Consider the following 21,239-nt stretch of genomic DNA (forward strand, 5'->3'; position numbering starts at 1 on the left):
GTTAATACTGAGATGACAGAGATCAGAGGGATGAGAAAGTCAGGGAAGGTTCACGAAAAGTGAGCCAGGGCTATTCCAGAGGACATCTAAGACTAATACAGACAGAACCAGGAAGGGATGTGAGAACTTAATTCCCAGAAAGGAGAACTATCTGAGCAAAGAAAGGCACCTGGAATAAACACAGAATGACTATGACCCAAAGAAAGACAAGTGTCAGATCAGAGTGGTAGGAGGTGTGTCTAATGCTGGGAAATTTCCTGGCGGTCCAGTGGTTAGGACTCGGTGCTTTCATTGCCATGGCCTGGCTTCAATCACTGGTGAGGGAACTAAGATCCTGCAAGTTGGCAGTACAGCCAAAGGAAAAAAAAAAAAAAAGGCTAAGGCCAGATTTGAAGGGATGGCGTGCCAGGCACAGGAAGTTGGATGGAAAAATAAAAGGAAACTCAAATGTAACTTTGGAAGATCACTGACAGCATGGACATAAGCTTGGTGGAGGAGAAACTAGAGGCGAGGGAATACCGAGAAGAGTCCACAGCTACCCAGATACAAAGAAATGAGGCCACAAGCCTGAGGAGGGAATAACAATTATTATTAGTCATGATGATAACTTATGAGCATAATGCAGCTATTTATCTTCATCCAAATTAGCACATGCTGGCCACAGCACTGGCTCTGTGCGAGAAGCACACAGGGCCCTATGGACCACTGCCCCTCCAGTTCATTTCTACTGATCCTCTAGCTATCTGCAAGTGGAACTTCCAGCTGCCCCCCTTAGGGTTTAGTTTGCCCAGGCCTGGTTCCACCTGGGACCAGAGTCCATTCTTCCCCAACTCTCACAGCCTCCAAGGACCTAGCATGCCTCTTGATGGAATAATTTAAAACAGGTAAGAAGCAAGTCAACTTTCATCCTGCTGAAGTCAAGGAGATCTGATGACCCTACCACAACACAGCCTTGTTCAAAATCCTCTAACCTTCCAGATAGGTAGGAGGAAATGATAAGTTCTCACCTGCTGCTGCTGCTGCTGCTGCTAAGTCGCTTCAGTCGTGTCCGACTCTGTGCGACCCCATAGACGGCAGCCCACCAGGCTCCCCCGTCCCTGGGATTCTCCAAGCAAGAATACTGGAGTGGGTTGCCATTTCCTTCTCCAATGCATGAAAGTGAAAAGTGAAAGTGAAGTGGCTCAGTCGTGTCCGACTCTTAGCGACCCCATGGATTTCAGTCGTGTCCGACTCTGTGCGACCCCATAGATGGCAGCCCACCAGGCTCCTCCGTCCATGGGATTTTCCAGGCAAGAGTACTGGAGTGGGGTGCCATTGCCTTCTCCAAGTTCTCACCTAGACCTTTTCAAAAAATAAAGGCATAGGCAGGAGGCTGAGTGAGCTGATAGAGAAGCTGTGCCTCTAGAAACATGTGTCCCTGCTCTATCACTCCCCACTTCCCTTAACATCAGCCACTTGGATGAACTATCTCCTGCAGCGGCCTGGCTCTTGGCATGTAGGCCAAGCTGCTTGGAGTGGCTCCCAGAGTCGAATGCACTGGTGCCCTGGGATGATGAGGGAACTGATTTGGTATTCTTGCAATAGAGGCTAGCCCTCACTATCTGTATCATCATGCTGAGGGAGGGATAAAACATAAATTTGGAACCTATCATATGCCAGCCTTTGTGCTTGGTGCTTTGCATACATTAACTTCTTACAACCACCATGCAGAGTCGCCCTCCTCAAATACTAATAGCTGAATAACTGAGGCTCAAAGAGGAAAAGTGATTTGCCTATTGTCACATAGCCAGTAAGAAGCAAAACCAAATTTTGAACACAGGCCTATCTATATCAAAATGCACGCTCTTTCTGAAGATAACAAAAACTCATGGAGACTCTTCTATAAGCCAGGCATTGCACTAAGTGTTTTATATGCACTATTTCTTTTTTAATCTTTATTTATTTGGCTGTGCCGGGTCTTAGTTGTGGCACACAGGATCTTTGATCTTTCTTGCAGCATGAGGGATCTTTGGGTGCAGCATGTGGGACCTAGTTCCCTGACCAGCAATCAAACCTGGGCCCCCTGCATTGAGAGTGTGCAGTCTAGCCACTGGATCACCAGGGAAGTCCTTATGTACATTATTTCATTTAATCTTTGCAATAACTTCATGAAGTGCCTAACATTATCGCTCCACTTCTAATGAGGAAACTGATGCTTAAAAAGATTAAGTAACTTCTCAAAGTTTCCACAGCTGGTAAAGGGAGAACCAGGTTTAAACCTAAGTCTGTGACTCTGCAGCACAAGCTCTTAACCCTATGCTATATTCTATAGAAAACACAACAGGCACTAACGGAAGCTTAAGTATATTTTGCAACTTCCCAGTTCAGTTCAGTCACTCAGTCATGTCGAACTCTTTGAGACCCCCATGGACTGCAGCACGCCAGGCTTCCCCGTCCTTCACCAACTCCCAGAGCTTGCTCAAACTCATGTCCATCGAGTCGGCAATGCCATCCAACCATTTCATCCTCTGTCATCCCTTTCTCCCACCTTCAATCTTTCCCTGCATCAGTGTCTTTTCCAATGAGTCAGTTCTTTGAATCAGGTGGCCAAAGTATTGGAGCTTCAGTTTCATTATCAGTCCTCCCAATGAATATTCAGGACTGATATCCTTTAGGATTTACTGGCTTGATCTCTCTGCAGTCCAAGGGACTCTCAAGAGTCTTCTCCAACACCACAGTTCAAAAGCATCAATTCTTCAGCACTCGGCTTTCTTTATGGTCCAACTTGCACATCCATACATGACTACTGGAACAAACTATAGCTTTGACTATATGGACCTTTGTCAACAAACCAATGTCTCTGCTTTTTAATATGCTGTCTAGATTGGTCATAGTTTTTCTTCTAAGGAGCAATAGTCTTTTAATTTCATGGCTACAGTCACCATCTGCAGTGATTTTGGAGCCCAAGAAAATAAAGTCTCTCACTGTTTCCATTGTTTCCCCATCTATTTGCCATGAAGTGATGGGACCGGATGCCATGATCTTACTTTTTTGAATGCTGAGTTTTAAACCAGCTTTTTCACTCTCTTCTTTCACTTTCATCAGGAGACTCTTTAGTTCTTCTTCGCTTTCTGCCATAAGGGTGGTGTCATCAGCGTATCTGAGGGTATTGATATTTCTCCTGGCAATCTTGATTTCAGCTTGTGTTTCATCCAGCCTGGCATTTTGCATGATGTACTCTGCATATAAGTTAAATAAGCAAGGTGACAGTATACAGCCTTGATGTACTCCTTTCCCAATTTGGAACCAGTCTGTTGTTTCATGTCTGGTTCTAACTGTTGCTTCTTGAACTGCATACAGGTTTCTCAGAAGGCAGGTAAGGTGGTCTGGTATTCCCATCCAGTTTGTTGTGATCCACACAGTCAAAGGCTTTAGCATAGTCAATGAAGTAGAAGTAGATGTGTTTATGGAATTCTCTTGCTTTTTCTATGATCCAATAGATGCTGGCAATTTGCTCTCTGGGTCCTCTGTCTTTTCTAAATCCAGCTTGAACATCTGGAATTTCTTGGTTCACGTACTGTTGAAGCCTAGTTTGGAGAATTTTCAGCATTACTTTGCTCGTGTGTGAGATGAATGCAATTGTGCAGTAGTTTGAACATTCTTTGGCATTGTCTTTCTTTGGGATTGGAATGAAAACTGACCTTTTCCAGTCCTGTGGCATTACAGCTTCCGAGGCTCATAATAGCCTATTCATCTTCATCCCCCAAAACGTGTGATCACACCCTTATGTAAGACTCCCATCTCAGACTAACAGCATGCTTGCTACAATGATATTAGTCAGTCATTCCACACACGAACATTAAAATACAAGTGTCAGATGTAGGTAGCTTTCCTGGAAATATAGAGAAAACAGAACAGCAGCAATAAGTAGCATTCACTGAGCTTGAATTGTATGTCATTGCTATGCTAGGAACACTTTTCTTAACTAACATATGATTAAATTAACTGTAGTGGAGGGGGGCAGAATATCTTCTTATGAGTTTTAGTACATATGAAAATTCTTATAACTGCCCTACAACCCAGACACAGGACAGTTCTATTATCAAAAAAATTCCCTCGTGCTGTCCCTTCATAATCAAACCCACCCCATATCCCTTATCCCAGGTAACCACTGATCTGGCCTCCATTCCTATAGTTTCTCAGAAAGTCATTAGATATTATCATATATTAATAGTATGTAACTATTGGAGATGGCTTCCTTCCCTCAGCATAACGCCTCTGAGATTCCTCCATGCTGTGTGCATCAGCAGCTCACTTCTTCTATTGCTAAGTAGTTTCCCAAAGTTTGTTTTCTCCATTCACATACTGAAGGACATCTGATTTGTGTCCAATTTTTGGTGATAATGAGTAAAGCTGCTAAAACATTTGTGTAGAGGTTTTAGTACAAATATAAATTTTCATTTATCTCTGGGATAAATACCTAGAAGTAGAAATGCTGAGACACGTATTAAATTATGTTGTTCAGCTTTATAAAAACCTCTGTAAGAGTTCAAGTGACTCTTCCTCATCACAGGGTACTTGGTGTTGACCACTTTTTATTTTTTTTTATTTTATTTTATTTTTAAACTTTACATAATTGTATTAGTTTTGCCAAATATCAAAATGAATCCGCCACAGGTATACATGTGTTCCCCATCCTGAACCCTCCTCCCTCCTCCCTCCCCACACCATCCCTCTGGGTCGTCCCAGTGCACCAGCCCCAAGCATCCAGTATCGTGCATCGAACCTGGACTGGCAACTTGTTTCATACATGATATTTTACATGTTTCAGTGCCATTCTCCCAAATCTTCCCACCCTCTCCCTCTCTCACAGAGTCCGACACTGATGTATTGACCACTTTTTAATTTGAGCCATTCAAAGAGGTATGTAGTGATATCTCATTGTGGTTTTGATTTGTACTTCCCTTAGTAGCTAACAATATTGAGTATTTTTTCATATGCTTGTTTATCATCCATATGACAATAAGAATTGTTTAATGGCTCAACAAATGTCCTTTATTTTCTATGTAGGCACCACAGAAGAAAATAAAACTGCCCTCAAACTGTCTGGTCCAGTCAAGGGGCCAGTGTTTTTAGGAAGGCTCTTGTCTACACACCTCAGACTGTCAGGACAGGCTGAAATGCCATACTATGGCTGCAAATCCTTTGTCCAAAGGCAGTGTCTCCACCAGAGGTTTCAGTAGAACACAGGTCATGAATTCCCACCCTGCCAGCCTGTAAAAACTCCCTATCAGCTTTACAAAGAGGACACCAGTGTCAATAATGCCATCTTGCTCATCTGAAGGGCCCTCAATCCTTGGCTGCCTAGGATAAAAGCAAGCAAGGATAGCACTTGAGAAGCCAAACTGACTTCCTCCACACAAATGACTACATATTTTCTGTAAAATGGTGGCTGAATCTCAGTATACTATAAGTCTAATTTCATAGCTCATAGCAGAGATAGAACAATTAGAAATGAGAATGAATCAAAGAAGAGACAGGAAACTATAAAAAGAAATCACAACAATGCATACGGGAATGCGGGCACTAGGCTAACAGTGCAAGAGGCTGTGCAGGCCTGCTCCGAACGATCCAAAGAAAGTTAAGACTGTTCACAATAGTCTGTAAGAAGGAAACCTGGCCTCAAGAATGGCTAAAATTTTTAAATATCTAGAAATCGGGTTATAGTTCAGTTATCTGAAAAACTTACTGATATGAGGCTGAATAAATGAGGCCTGAATACAGTATCCTCGCATACTGCTACTAGGCTCCTTGGGTAATCAGCAGTTCTGTTAAATGGGTCATAAAAATGTCAAGTCCTTGATCACTAGCACAACCAGGGTTTCATCTCTGCTGTCTTGGAGTCCATAATCCAATGTTCCAAGCTCTGACCTGTCTACCCAATGGGTCTAGTTAGATCCTGAACTCCATATATGTTGAGACTATCTTAAACACATAGACTTTGCTAACACGACTATCTGTTTCAAAAAGAAAGTAGCCTGTAACGGATCATGAGAAACCCAGACTGGCAGGCCCCTCTGCCCACCAGAGGCCTGAGACTACAAGGAGAGCAGATGAAGAAGCCCAGGCAGGCAGAAGCTCCACTGAAAAAGAACAGCTCACCACTGGCACAGGGAAGAGCAGGGTGACAGCTTTTGTGTTATTTTAGAACAGTTTGTGCTGATGAGCTTTTTGTTGTGGTACATTCCTCTAAAAAGAACATTTTCTTCCTCCTCTCATTGACAAAGTAATTCAGCAGAAAGTGAAAAAAGAAAGAGGAGCAGATGACAAAGATATCCAGGAATTTGTGGATCTTGGAACACATCACCTTCTTGATTGTGATGCCATGCACCTCCCAGTTGGGTGGCCAGGTCCTTGGAGAGACGTCAGGAAACCTCTCAGCCTCTCTCACCACCAGGAACATGGCACTATTCCCAGCACAGACAAATAAAATTTGGGTTCTTTGAAAGCCAGTGACACTTCTAGATCTGACCAAAAGCTCAGATACGGTCATCATGGTTGTTGTCCTTAAAAACCTACAGCTGCCAGATCGTATACGTATCTCAGCCTGGTTGCCTGGGCCCCCTTTCCTCTTCAGGTTTTTGTCCTGTGGTTTTCCACCACAGTCACTCTGTCCCACCAAACCTACCGAAAATACTTCTTCCTGCCTCCACATCTTTGCTCATGCTCCTTCCTACTGCTCAGGCTGCCCCATCCCTTTCCACTCTATCCCAATTCTATGTTTCCTCTAGGAAGTCTATTTTTCTCCTCTCATTAGACATTATCTAGTTCAACCTGATCAAGGATCCCCTCAGTAGACCAATCAGTGGAGGTTTGTGTTCCACTTGCCGAGCTTCAGTGACAGGGAGGTCACGATCTACCTACCAAGGAAGCCTCTACTGTGACGAGATAGCACTGTTAGGTGATTCTTTACTCCAGAAGAATATGCCTATATTTTACTTTCCCCACAGTGGTCCTGGTTCCACCCTTAGAATAAGAGAGACAATACAGCAGTACTTAACAGCATAGGCTTTGAAATCAGATCTGTGTTCATACTCAGTGTGTCCTTGAACGAAATGCTTAACCTTTCCAAAGTTCCAGTCCTTGATGATAATACCAACTTCATAAGGCTGTTAACAAAGTTAAAAGAGTAACTATGCAAAGAGCTTAACACTGTGCCTGGCATAGAGTAAGAATTTCATTGCTAACCATTATCATCTTTTAAGCCTGATTCCTCTACTTCTATTTTATTTGAAGATAGGAATTATATTATCTGAATCTCTTCTTTTCCAGGTTAAAGTTTCTTCATTAGATTGTAAATTATACAAGGACAGATGTATTGCTATGTAATTATATGTATTTACTGTCACATTCCCCACGTCTAGAACAGTGCCTGGCACATATATAATAGATACTTATAGACACTGAATTGTACTGAATGCTCTCCATTTCATGGTTTTCACACCCCTCATCAGTCATGTCACTCCTCTGTACAGGCTTTCACTGCTTCAAGATGTTTCTGACAATGTGAAATCCAGAACTGAATTCAAAATTTAAAAGTGGACTAACCAGCAGGAAGGAGAGACCAGAATTACCTCCTTCCTCAAGATATACACCATATCACTACTAGAGATTTGGCATAATTTGGCAGCTTCACCAAAGTGCTGGCTCAAGTTGAGCCTGAAAACAACTGAAATTTTTCAGTCTTCTCACACATGATGACTTTGTACTCTGGGCTCTGTACTCTGGGCTCTTTGTACTCTGTACTTTGTACTCTGTGCAACTGGAGCTGTAGTAATGCCCAAAGGTGAAACAATAACAGGGCTCTTCCATCCAGAGATTCCTCTCACTCTTGCTGTCTGAACCACTCAACTGACTTCTAGCGGTTGCAGCCTGGAATTCAGAACGACCTTTCTAGGAACCTCTGTCTCTTCTTCACAAACAGTATAAGTTTCCAAAGGGCAAGATCTGACTGCCTTGCCTTCTCCTCCACAGGCCAGCACAGGGTTGAACACAGAGTCAGGACAGATAGGTGCCCTCCAGCTCCAGCAGGAGTATAATAAGGATGCAGGCAAACTGTACAGACCAGCCTCAGGGCTCCCTCTCCCTCTCAAACAGCACAGCTCGGTCAGCATTGTGCTTCCAGCTGGCAGGCAGACGGGGGCCGGTCCAGACACAGACAGAGAGGTAAGGCCTGCTTCTCGAGGCTGCTCTGCTGAGAATCACCTTCCCTGGTAGGGATGCGACGCTAGAGAACAAGCCAGTAGCAAGAACACCTCTCCCCAGGGAACAGCCTGTCTAGACAGCTTCAGGGACTGTTTGCACAAGAAGAGAAGAGAGGCACGCAGGGTGAGGGAGCTCACCTCATCACTTTCTTCCACATCCACATCACCATTGGCATCATCATCCATCAGCTTGTGGATGCTGCGGACTGCATCAAAGCTGAGCTTCTCATCCTCACTGTGGCACAGGGGTTTGTCGATCCGGCAAAACTCTGTACAGGAAAAGCAAGAGACAATGTTACAGGGGGCTGCCGCCCAGCTCTATTACCCACCTGTCTCATTGTCCCTAGCTTCTAACACCTGACTCCACTTAACAGCGAGAAGAGTGTTTCTTATTAACTGTCTTCCCCATTTAGGAACAATGCTTTATTATCCTAATAGTTTCTTGGCAGGGAAGTCAAGCATAGGACTAGGAATACACTGGGATCTACACAAAGAGCATGAATAAATAACTCAACAAGAAAAAAAAAAATACAAGTGAGAGAAAATACAAATAGTCAATGAACACAGGAAAAGGTCTCCCTAGTAATCAAAGAAATACATATTCAAAAGAAACAACAAACTAATGTAAATTAATACAATCTCTCTAGAAATAGGAAAACAGCCCATTTGTCCCAATGCCAGAGTACTACATAGTTTTCCTCTTTGTTCACTTTGTCACTGCCCCTATACATAATGCCAGTCACAGGCTACTCAGGGAAACTCTTCACATCGTATGCCTTCTCCGAGACAGCCTTCAGCTGTCTATTAGACATCTAAGGTCCTGAGCATGCCTGACACAATTGCATGGGAGGTGTGGAGTGAAGCCTCCTCTGCCCACCACCATACAGTTAGACAGCAAAAAAACCACCCAGTCTACTTCTTGACACCTAATCCTCTCATGAACCTGGAAAATGCCTAGCAGAAAGAGCCTGGAATCTAGTTGTAGCTCTATTATGTGACTCTAAGGAGATCACTTTCCTTCTTCAGGCTTCAAGTTCACTATTATTTAAAAAGACATTTTAACTAAAGTTTTTGGCATTTCTTCCAATTCCTAGAGTGTAAAATTCCTCTTTTCTTTTGACCTTGATCTTGAAAACTACTTTCTAGGTAAAATACTCTTCAAATCATCCCCAATGAAGATAGAAAAAAGATCCTGATTTCCCAAATAGAAGTAGTCACAGAAGAGGAAGCAAGGACAAGGTGAAGAAGCTGTGGCTGTGAAGCCTTCTAGAAAGCCCTGATCAGAGACCTGAAATGCTCTCATCCATCTAATCATTTACTTATCTGCTGGTCAGAAACAGAGACAAGATCGGACAGGTCACCTCTTTATCACTTGCTAGTCACTCAAATCCTTTTCAAAATGAGGAGGGATATAAATATTAAATTTTTTAAGTCTCAGATGTAACTCAATAAGAATGTGTTGACTATTGAAGCTCACAGATGTTAACGGATGTATCCCAAGTCAAAAGCCACTATAGAGGCACAACAAGAGCCCAGGCCTGCTGACTCCCAGGCCAGCACTTCACCTGCCTGCCTTTACACCAAGGTAACCAGATAGCTTTAAGTTAGTTGTATCTTCTGGAAGCCAGGGATGGTAATGCTGGTAAGAACCACACTGAAAAAAATGGCTTTAGAAAAGAAAAAATAAGATAAATAGTATGCATACAAAAGAAATAAGTACCTCCATAGACTCTATGTTCCTCTACCTCTGTCCTGGCAAGCTGGAGCAGAATATGGAAGGTGGGGTAAAGGTGTGGTGGATATTGAGGGAAAAGAGTAGAAAATAGCCCAAAATTTAGGCACTGTTTCTAGTTGCCTCACCAATAAGAGCTCTTAACACGATTGCTTTATTCATGGACTCCTATCCACTACTTATCCCAAACAAACTGCAGTAAGTAATGACTAGTTTGGAGATGAAGCAAACAGCATTGAGATTAGGATAACCAACATAACATTTTTCTTCCCTTATTCCTATATTTATACTACTCAAAGGCATATATAATTGCCTATAATAGCTTTTTTGATCAGCATATGATATGCCCATTCAAACATTTATTGAGTACTGTTTATATGTCAGGGTCTATAATCAGCCCAGGGGATGAAGAGATGAAGCAGACCTCATCTTTGCTCTCAAGGAGCTCAGTTATAAAAGCAAGGGACTCTGCCAGGACCAGCTTGAGTGAGCTTCACAGTGTTGCTGTACATGCTTTTATGATAGCATTTATTGACTCATATTTAAATTATACATGCTCATGCCTGTCTTTTCCACTATACTGTGGGTATGAAATGCTTCAAAAAGTAATATATTAGATTTGAAAAAAAAGTGGGGGAAATAGGCAATTAAAATACCAAGTGCTAAGTGCCATAATAGAAAGAACTGAGGTTATGCTAAGAGTCAACAACTTATTCGGTAAAAGGCCAGGCAGTAAACAATTCAGGATTTATGGGCTATACAGTCTCTGTTTCAGCTATCTAACTCTGTCACAAAAGCAGCCAAAGACAAAACATGAGTAAGTGAACTCAACTGTGCTTCAATAAAACTTTATTTACAAAAACAGACAGTGGGCTGGATTTGGCCCTTGGACCATACTTTGCTGACACCATTTCTAGAGCTCCCTAGGTAGTACAACTGAAGCACACTGGATCAACAGATTTTTGACCCAAAACAAAGAAATCTAATCTTTTCACTAGCCTGTATCCACACACAGGATTATTTGAAGTAAAGCACTTCTATTAGGCTTTTAAAAATAATGGAAATAGTTTACCAAGCTCTAGGGACTGGGGTCTCCAGGCTGGGCCTGATTGGCCTACAACAGGTCCAACAAGTTTGGGCTTCAAACATCGGGCTCTAGTTTGTAACCTGATCAGACAGACAGGTGACTTTCGCTTCTGGCATCATTTGGCACAGAGAAAGATTAAAGGAATTGAGGATAAGGGAATACAAAGTCTTGATGCCCTTTATTGCCATGGAATCCTGTCCAGAAAAATCATCAGACAAAATTCACAAAAAATCCCTTCAATGGAGCATTGCCTATGAGGTCTCTCTTTCCTTCCTGAGATCTTTACTATCTTTCTTAATACATTCCAACCCGGCAAGGTTTCACAGACCCATCTGGAAATTACCTTTAAAAATCCACACTTTTAGCACACATTATTACTACAGTGCAAGAGCCCTGCCCTTGGAATCAGAATACATATGTCAAAATTCTGGCTTCATCAGTTACAACCATATGATATTGGACAAGTTGTTTAACTTTTCCCAGCCTCCAACATCTCACTTACAAAATAAGGATAATTAATTCTGCTGCATATGGTTTTGTGAGAATTAGGTGTTGCGAGAAGACTCTTGAGACTTCCCATGGACTGCAAGGAGATCCAACCAGTCCATTCTAAAGGAGATCAGCCCTGGGTGTTCTTTGGAAGGAATGATGCTAAAGCTGAAACTCCAGGACTTTGGCCACCTCATGCGAAGAGTTGACTCATTGGAAAAGACTCTGATGCTGGGAGGGATTGGGGGCAGGAGGAAAAGGGGATGACAGAGGATGAGATGGCTGGATGGCATCATCGACTCAATGAATGTGAGTTTGAGTGAACTCCAGGAGTTGGTGATGGACACGGAGGCCTGGCGTGCTGCAGTTCATGGGGTCACAAAGAGTCGGACACGACTGAGTGACTGAACTGACTGACTGACAATTGTTAAAGCACTTAGCATAGGGCTTGCATGAAATTGACACTCAATATATTTGTCATCTCCTTCTTTCCTGCCAGAGCAGCAAGTGAACAGTTCCCATCTTTCCCTAACTTCAGCCACTTTCCCTCTATGGACCATAAGGAGTCAAATAAAGGAAGGACAGTCCAATCAAATTGCTCAAAAGAATGTTCCTGGGTGAGCTGGCAAGTGAGTGTCTAACAATAGCCTGTCTTCCCCCATTATTTACATGTCTATCGCTGGTAACATTTATCACACAGTATTGTTGTTGTTCAGCGCTCAGTCATGTCAAACTCTTTGCGACCCCATGGACTGCAGCATGCCAGGCTTCCCTGTCCTACACCATCTCCCAGAGTTTGCTCTGATTCATGTCCATTGAGTTGGTGATGCCATCCAACCATCTCATCCTCTGTCATTTCCTTCTCCTCCTGCCTTCAATCTTTCCCAGCATCAGGGTCTTTTCCAAGGAGTCGGCTCTTTGCATCAAGTAGCCAAAGTATTGGAGCTTCTGTTTCAGCATCAGTCCTGCCGATGAATATTCAGGACTGATTTCCTTCAGGATTGACTGGTTTGATTGCCTTGCAGTCCAAGGGACTCTCAAGAGTCTTCTCCAACACCACAGTTCAAAAGCATCAATTCTTCGGCACTCAGCTTTCTTTACGGTCCATCTCTCACATCCATACATGACTACTGGAAAAACGAGAGCTTTGACTGTATGGACCTTTGTCAGCAAAGTAATGTCTCTGCTTTTTAGTATGCTGTCTAGGTTGGTCAGAGCTTTTCTCCCAAGGAGCAAGCGTCTTTTAATTCCATGGCTACAGTCACCATCCACAGTGATTTTAGAGCCCAAGAAAATAAAGTCCGTCACTGTTTCCATTGTTTCTCCATCTATTTGCCATGAAGTGATAGGACCGGATGCCATGATCTTAGTTTTTTAAATGAGTTTTAAGCCAGCTTTTTTAGTCTCCTCCTTCACATACAATGTTATAGTTGTTTAACCCATCTTCCCCATAATGGCTTGAGACCATGTACCCAGCAGCAAGAAAAAGCCAGGTTCTTGATAGATATTCAACAAATGTTTTTTGAATGAATAACTAAATACTAGTTCTACAATCATTTAAGGGATTTTTGGAGGCAGAAAAGAGAGTTTTAGGTAGAGAGAAGAGCACAAGACCAAGTTTAACTTTTTTTTATCTTAGGATCACTTTTTACACTTAAAAACTGAAACTCCCCAAACTGATTGATATTTACTATATTAGAAATTAAAATATAAACCCCATATATATTATAGAAGCATGTTTTATGAAAAAATAATTGTTTTCTGCAAAAAAAATTCATGAGGAGAGTGGGACTGTTACACATTTTTATAAATGTCTGGCTTGATAGAAACAGCTGTTACAGCCTTATTATATCTATTTCTGCATTCAGTGTGTTGTTTTGCCTTCAATCAAAACATAGATATGCAGTTGGAAAGCAGGAGTATTTTAATAATTTTTAAGATAATTGTGGTCAGTCTTCTCTGATACTTCACCAAAACTTCAACAAGTAGTAGGTTTGTTAAAGTTACAATGTGAAATCTGAAACTATACAGGTGAACTTTTTGTACTCTGTCACAGTAAAATCCATCTTCTATCTTGTAGTCTATCTTGCATTTTGAATGGATCTTTTATCCATGGGTGATTCTGAAACAACATATCCTAATCATTTGGAAACTAGTGATTCGATGAGTTAAGCAGAGTTTCCAAATTTGACACAGTTCATTTATACAATATCAAAATAATCACAATTATAAAAAAAAAAAAAAAGGCTGTAAATTTAGGGAAGCGGTCAAGTTATTGTGGCAGATACAAGTTTTCTGAAACTTTTATTTCCAATTAAAAGCTGGAAGTTTATCATTGGCAACAAATACTACCAGTTGTTCTTAAAGTAGCACACTTGCTCCATTCATTTTCAAGAAAATGTCTGCCAAAAACATAACTCTCAGTAATTGCGATTTGTCAGTTATTCTTTCAAGTAAAAATAGTGTTCCCTGAAAAAGGGAGGTAGTTTGGCTCAATTGCACAAATGCATTTCCTTGAGATAAACATCAGGCTTCGATATGCAGCGTAAGTGCTTGAAGTGTACTTCCTGTTTTATCACACAGAATACTACAGAAACAATTCAATAAATTATAAAAAATTTTTAATTCTCTATTAAAAACTTTAAAAAACCTGACAGTGCATGGAGCGGAGGGATGCAATGGTTACTGGCACAATTTTGTGACAGTCATGATTCCTGTTAAGATGCCAGCAGTTTTACCTACTAAGTTCTTCTGCACCAACAGTGCAAATGTACACAGGATGGGAAAAGCAAATACTATCTTAGTATTACTATTAAGATGGCTTTGACCTTCTGGACCCCCCCACCAAAGACCTTGGAGACCCCCAATGGTCTGCAGACCACACTTTGTGAACCATGGGCAGATAAAATGACAAAGACCTTTCCCTCACATCCAAAGCTCCTCTCCTTTCTCTAGACAGACCTAATTATTTACTGCTCTATGTTCCAAGCACTTTGTACCTAACTCTGTTATGTTAATTCTCATGCTCTGAGTTGTTCGCATGCCACAGCCAGAAAAGGGCAAGGACTAAATTTGACTCAATCTATCCCCCAGGGCCCAGTATGGCACGATCCTAATAACCACCTTGTCAAGTATGAAATCAGTAAATGCTGGCTGAATGAATGAATGCATGAATGAATGGATTCATAACAAACCATATCTTCCCAAAAGACAAGAGAATTCTTGAGTGTAGCCTCCCAATTCCCACCACCAATATCCAGTATCCACCTAATGCCTCTCCCTCTCCCAGCCACTTTCATTTCTCATCATAAACACTAACTCATCCCCAGAGAACACATATCTGAAGGCATGCAAAGCAGAGCCACTGTAGTTGAGCTGGACAATGGATTGTCTGATGTGAGACACAAGCTCAGAGGGAAAGAAGTGAGAAACAGCCATCAAGGAAGAAAGCAGAGAGAGAGAGAGAGGAGAAGGACACTGATCAGACTGTTCCTCAGTGCTTGGCTGGAACCTGGAGAATCTGGAAATGACTAAATTTTACAAACAGGGGCTTCATCTCTGAAAATAATTTCTCTCCCTTCACTCAGGCTCTGTAGTGACTCTGATGGGATCAGAATCCACACTTACCCTTAGAAAAGGCTAAAAAGAGTGTATGACTGAGAGCATGAACCCTGAGAAGACATTCAGATTTGATCAAGACCATGAGGTTGCAGAGATAAAACAGCCTGGAACCTAGAATGAGGATAGGACTGAAGAGAGAGCAGGGGACCCTCTAGACGAAAATGTAAAGGCTGAGAAGAGGAACTGGCTTGGGACCTGGAACTAGCAAGAAAGGTTTCCCCTGGAATACAGCACATAGCAAGCCTAACCACAGAGGAAAGAGGAGTCAGGTTCCTGGGCTGTGTAAAACCCAGCCTACCTGAGGGATGTTCCTATCCCTGTTAGAACATCGTGCTCAGTTGCTCAGTTGTCTCTGACTCTTTGCAACCCTGTGACTGTAGCCCACCAGGCTCCTCTGTCCCTGGAATTTTCTAGGCAAGAATACTGGAGTGAGTTGCCATTTCCTCCTCCAGGGGATCTTCCCAACCCAGGGACTGAACCCACATCTCCTGTGTCTCCTGCATTGGCAAGCGGATTCTTTACCAGTGAGTCACCTGGAAAGCCCCAATTAGAACATCACATCCTCATATCCAAGAAGAGGCCCAGCTCTTCTCAGCAGGGGGCAGGAATTGAGAAGAGCTTTCCTTCTGGACAAAGCTGGCACTGGTTTCAGCTAACTAAGCAACGTTAAGCCAAAAGGCTTCTGACCATGCTCATTTCTCCTCCAAGAGAGAACACATCAAAAATAACCTATATAGCACCAAGAGTGAACCCTATGGTAAACCACGAGCTTTGGGTATTATGATGTGTCAATGTGAGAGACTTTTTTTGGGGGGGGGCTCCAAAATCACTGTAGATGGTGAGTACAGCAATGAAATTAAGTGATGCTTGCTCCTTGGAAGAAAATTATGACCAACCTAGACAGCATATTAAACAGCAGAGACATTACTTTGCCAACAAAGGTCCATCTATTCAAAGCTATGGTTTTCCTAGAAGCTGTGTATAGATGTGAGAGTTGGACTACAAAGAAAGCTGAGCACTGAAGAATTGATGCTTTTGAACTGTGGTGTTGGAGAAGACTCTTGAGAGTCCCTTGGACTGCAAGATCAAACCAGTCAATCCTAAAGGAAACCAGTCCTGAATATTCATTGGAAGGACTGATGCTGAAGCTGAAACTCTAATACTTTGGCCACCTGATGAGAACTGATTTCTTGGCAAAGACCCTAATGCTGGGAAAGATTGAAGGCAGGAGGAGAAGAGAACGACAGAGGATGAGATGGTTGGATGGCATCACTGACTCTATGGACATGAGCTTGAGCAAGCTCCGCAAGTTGGTGATGGACAGGGAGGCCTGGTGTGCTGCAGTCCATGGGGTCGCAATGAGTCGAACACGACTGAACTGAACTGAATGTAGCACCTACTACCACCTCACATGATACATTTGTTCACTGATTTGCTTATTGTCTGTCTCCCTCCAGTATATGTAAGGTTCACAAGCAGGGACTTTTTTTGTACGCTGCAGTATCCTCAAGGTCTCATATAGTGCCTGGCACATACTAGGTATTCAATATAGATTTGCTGCGTGAATGAATGTACAGATAAATGGATCTTTGCCTTTCTTAATGTACAGAATTCTCCTTTCTACCTGACTATTAAATGTTGGAGTTTCAAAGAATTTGGGTTCAGTTCTAGTCTCTCTTCTCATACTGCACTCTCTTCTAAATAATCTTATCTCTCCTCATAGCTTCAACCACCATTTGAAGAAATTACTAGGTATTACCAACTCCCAAAAAACAAAATGATGTTTCTGGTTCAAGTTTCACTTTTGGCCCACAGAAACCCAGACTCCAACTACCTACTAAACATCTCTACATGGATGTCCAAGAGGCACTTCAACTCATAATGTCTAAACCTCAACTCGTTACCTTTCCCCCAAACTTCCTACTTCACCAGTTGTTTGTATCAGAAACCTTAACATCTCACTCCCTCGGTCTGCACATTCATTCAATCACCAAACCCAGTTCAAGATTTCTCAACTATTTCAAACCTCATTCTCCACACATCATGTCACTCTCAGCAGAGATATTCTAAATACTTAATGAGCAGTCAACAGGAATGCTGGCTATAGGCAGCGCTAGCACATACCAGCTGCACACCTGCACAAGTCCTCTCACTTCCTACAACCCTTCAATGCTTTTCATTATTCTTAAGATAAAGTTCAACTTTCCTACCTGCCAGGCCCAGAACAATCTGTCACCTACTACCTTTCTGGTCTCATGTTCAGCAACTTCTCCTACTTCATGTAACCCTTCTTTGATGGGTCAAGTTTCTTCTCTTTCTACACAGCACAGGGATTCTCAGCTCTGGCAGTGTATTAGAATCACTTAAGGAGCTCTTAAACTGCTGACACGAAGGCCCCAGTATCTCTATGGTTGAGACCAAGGTATGGGTTTAGGGGCAGGGTTTTTTTCTTTTTCTTCTTTAATTGAGAAATAACACACATAGGGGACTTCCTTGGTGGTCTGTTGGTTAAGAATCTACCTTGCAATGTGGAGGACTCAGGTTCCATCCCTGGTCTGAGAGGATTCTACATGCCACAGAGCAGCTAAGTCTGTGTGCCAAAATTAGAAAATCTGTGCACTGCAATGAAAGATCCCACTACCATAACTAAGACTTGACACAGCCAAATAAATAAATATTTTAAAATAAACAGAAATAACACACATAAAATAAAGTGCATAAATAAACCTAAGGACCAGACTTCCCTTATGGTCCAGTGGTTAAGAATCCACCTGCCAATGCAAGGGACACAAGTTCAGTCCCTGTTCCAGGAATACCCCACGTGCCACAGGGCAACTGAGTCTATGCACCACAACTGCTGAGCCAGCACTGTAGAGCCCATGTTCCACAAAAGGAGAAGCCACCACAATGAGAAGCCTGGGCACTGCAACTAGAGAGCAGCCCCGGCTTGCTTCAGCTTGAGAAAGCCCACGAACAGCAACAAAGACCCAACACAGCCATAAATCCATCAATCACTAAATTTTAAAAATATAAGGATCAATTAACTTATATATATATTATGTATAAGTTTATAATTATATAAACTTATATTTATATAATTATATATAATATATATATCCTTTAAACTTCCACCAAAATCAAGATATAGAGCATTCCTAACACTCTAGGAAGACTCTCTCCCTTTTCCCCTCTCCAATCAGTACTACCATGACCCCACAGTGGTAATTACTATTCTGACTTTCAACATCATAAGTAAGTTTTACCTTTTTTTTGACATTTATTAAAATGGAGCATGGGTATTTTCAGGGTACAGCTGCACACAATAAAATGTCCCAAATTTTAAGTGTAAACAGTTCAATGTGTTTGACGAACATAAGTACTCACGTAACACTAACCTGTTTAAGATCTAGAACACTTCCACTGTCACAAAATGCTCCCACTCAGTTCCTCAGTGCCAACCTTCATCCTCTTCCCCACACAATCACTGATCTGATTTCTATCATTAGAAATTAGTTTAGCCTGTTCTGGGCCTCCCTGGTGGCTCAAACAGTAAAGAATCTGCCTGCAATGCGGGAGACCTGGGTTCAATCCCTGGGTTGGGAAGATCCCCTGGAGAAGGGAACAGCTACCCACTCCAGTATTCTGGCCTGCAAAATTCCATGGACCGAAGAGCCTGGCTGGCTACAGTCTATGGGGTTGCAAAGAGTTGGACACGACTGAGACTTTCATTTGCCTGTTCTAGAACTTCAAATAAATATAATAATAACTCTGTAGTCTTTTGTGTTTGGCTTCTTTTGTTCAGTGTGATTTAAGATTCAAGCCTGCTATCACATGAATCAGTAGTTTGCTCCAATTTATTGCTGAGTAGGATTCCATTGACGGAGCAGGCAATGGCAACCCACTCCAGTACTCCTGCCTGGAAAATCCCATGGACGGAGGAGCCTGGTAGGCTGCAGTCCATGGGGTCACTAAGTCAGACACGACTGAGCGACTTCACTTTCACTTTCATGCATTGGAGAAGGAAATGGAAACCCACTCCAGTGTTCTTGCCTAGAGAATCCCAAGGACGGTGGAGCCTGGTGAGCTGCCGTCTATGGGGTCACACAGAGTCGGATACAACTGAAGCGACTTAGCAGCAGCAGCAGGAAGATTCCATTGAATGGATATACAACTTGTTTATCCATTAACCAATTTCTAGCTGTTACAAATAAAGTGTTATTAATATTAGTGTATAAATCTTTGTGTGGACACTTGTTTTCATTTTTCTTGAGTGAAAATGAGATGTTTTCTTTTCCTTAAGTTCCACTAAGGATGGAACTGCTGGGTTATACAACAAGGCCATGCTTACCTTTTTAAGTAACTGACAAACTGTTTTCCAAAGCAGTCATATCACTTTATACTCGCATCAGTAAGCACCAGGATGAGGCACCAGTCCAGTTGCTTCATATACGCTTTATCTGGTGATGCTAATGTCTAGCCCAGGTTAAAAACCACCTAGAATTCCTTTTATATGAAAGACTCTTCTCTTTCTTAAGCTGCACATTGTGACTCATACTGCTAGTCTCAGCTTAAACATTTTCTTCTTCCAAGAATCTTCTTTGATTCATCTTCTTTCCCAAACTAGTTTAGGCCCACATTATATATTCCCCAAAGTACTCTGTATTTTTCATTTCTAACATTTTTCACAATCGTGATTATGTGATACTTTGCTAAATATTTGTCTTCTTCACTACACTGTAAGCGCCACTGCAGCAGGAATCATGGCTATCTTCATGGCTGAATCCTAGCTTCTAGCACCTAGTACAAAAGTTGCGCTTCAATAAACATCTGTTGAATAAGTAAATAAATACCCAAAAGAATAAATACCCAAATACCCAAAAGAATTTGCTACACGAAGGAGCAAAATCAGAGATGAACAAATACAGTCCTTGCTCACAGAAAGTACTAGAATGAGCATAATTCATGTGCTACAAAGACACGAAGTAGAATATGGTGCAGGGTCAAGAGACCAGAGTGACAGGAGATGGCACAGCCTGAACAACAGGCAGAAGACGGCAGGGGTAGAAGCAAAGGCTATCCAAGCAAAGCAACCCAAGAGCGAGGAGCACAGTGTCTCACACAATTTGATTTATTAAAAGACTCCAAGTCAAAGGGGATTTTTTTTGCCAGTTGTGCAAAAGGTCCTGGCAAAGAACAGGTGTAACGGATATTGGGATCCCTCATCAAACTCTAACTCTACATGGCAGAGTTAGAAGAGCTTTGGTTGGCATTAAGGGCCACTGCTCACTTTACAACAAGAGTAGGAAACTGAGGCCATGAAATGGGTTTGTTCTGCCCTAGGTGGGCTGGCAAAGCAGTGTCAGAACCAGATTAGAAGATTCACTAAATTCTTTTTTTAATTTATTTCATTGAAGTATAGTTGATTTACAATGTTGTATTGATTTCTGCTGTATAGCAAAATAATTCAGTTATATATATATATATACACATATAATTTTATGGTTTATAGATATATATATATACACACATAATTTTATGGTTTAACACAGGATATTGAACATAGTTCCCTGTGCTTTACAACAGGACCTCAGTGTTTAGCCATCCTACATCCTATATATAATCGTTTGATTCTGCTAACCCCAAATTCCCAATCTATCCATCCCCCACCCTCCTTCCCCTTTACACATACAAGTCTGTTCTCTATGTCTGTGAATCTGTTTCTGTTTCATAGATAAGTTCATTTGTGTCATATTTTAGATTCCACATATAAGTGATATCATATGGTATTTGTCTTTCTCTTTTTGACTTACTTCACTTAGTGTGATAACTTCTAGTCCATCCAGGTTGCTACAAATGGCATTATTTCATTCTTTTTATGGCTGAGTAGTATTCCATTCGGAGAAGGCGATGGCACCCCACTCCAGTACTCTTGCCTGGAAAATCCCATGGATGGAGGAGCCTGGTAGGCTACAGTCCATGGGGTCGCAAATAGTCGGATACGACTGAGCGACTTAACTTTCACTTTTCACTTTCATGCATTTGAGAAGGAAATGGCAACCCACTCCAG

At 41.9% G+C, this 21,239-nt stretch overlaps 1 protein-coding gene across 4 annotated transcripts in view; it reads right to left on the reverse strand.

Moving 5' to 3' along the window:
• The window catches only part of STIM1 (stromal interaction molecule 1), a 202,302-nt gene that overhangs the window by 80,196 nt on the left and 100,867 nt on the right, over positions 1 to 21,239 (reverse strand). For all 4 annotated transcript variants that reach the window (XM_055548921.1, XM_055548923.1, XM_055548924.1 and 1 more), the window contains one exon: positions 8,382 to 8,512. In XM_055548921.1, coding sequence (XP_055404896.1) covers positions 8,382 to 8,512 — 131 coding nt within the window. The remainder of the gene's footprint in view (positions 1 to 8,381; positions 8,513 to 21,239) is intronic.

The sequence above is a fragment of the Bubalus kerabau genome, chromosome 15 (assembly GCF_029407905.1).
Source record: "Bubalus kerabau isolate K-KA32 ecotype Philippines breed swamp buffalo chromosome 15, PCC_UOA_SB_1v2, whole genome shotgun sequence".
Classification (NCBI taxonomy): Eukaryota; Metazoa; Chordata; class Mammalia; order Artiodactyla; family Bovidae; genus Bubalus; species Bubalus kerabau.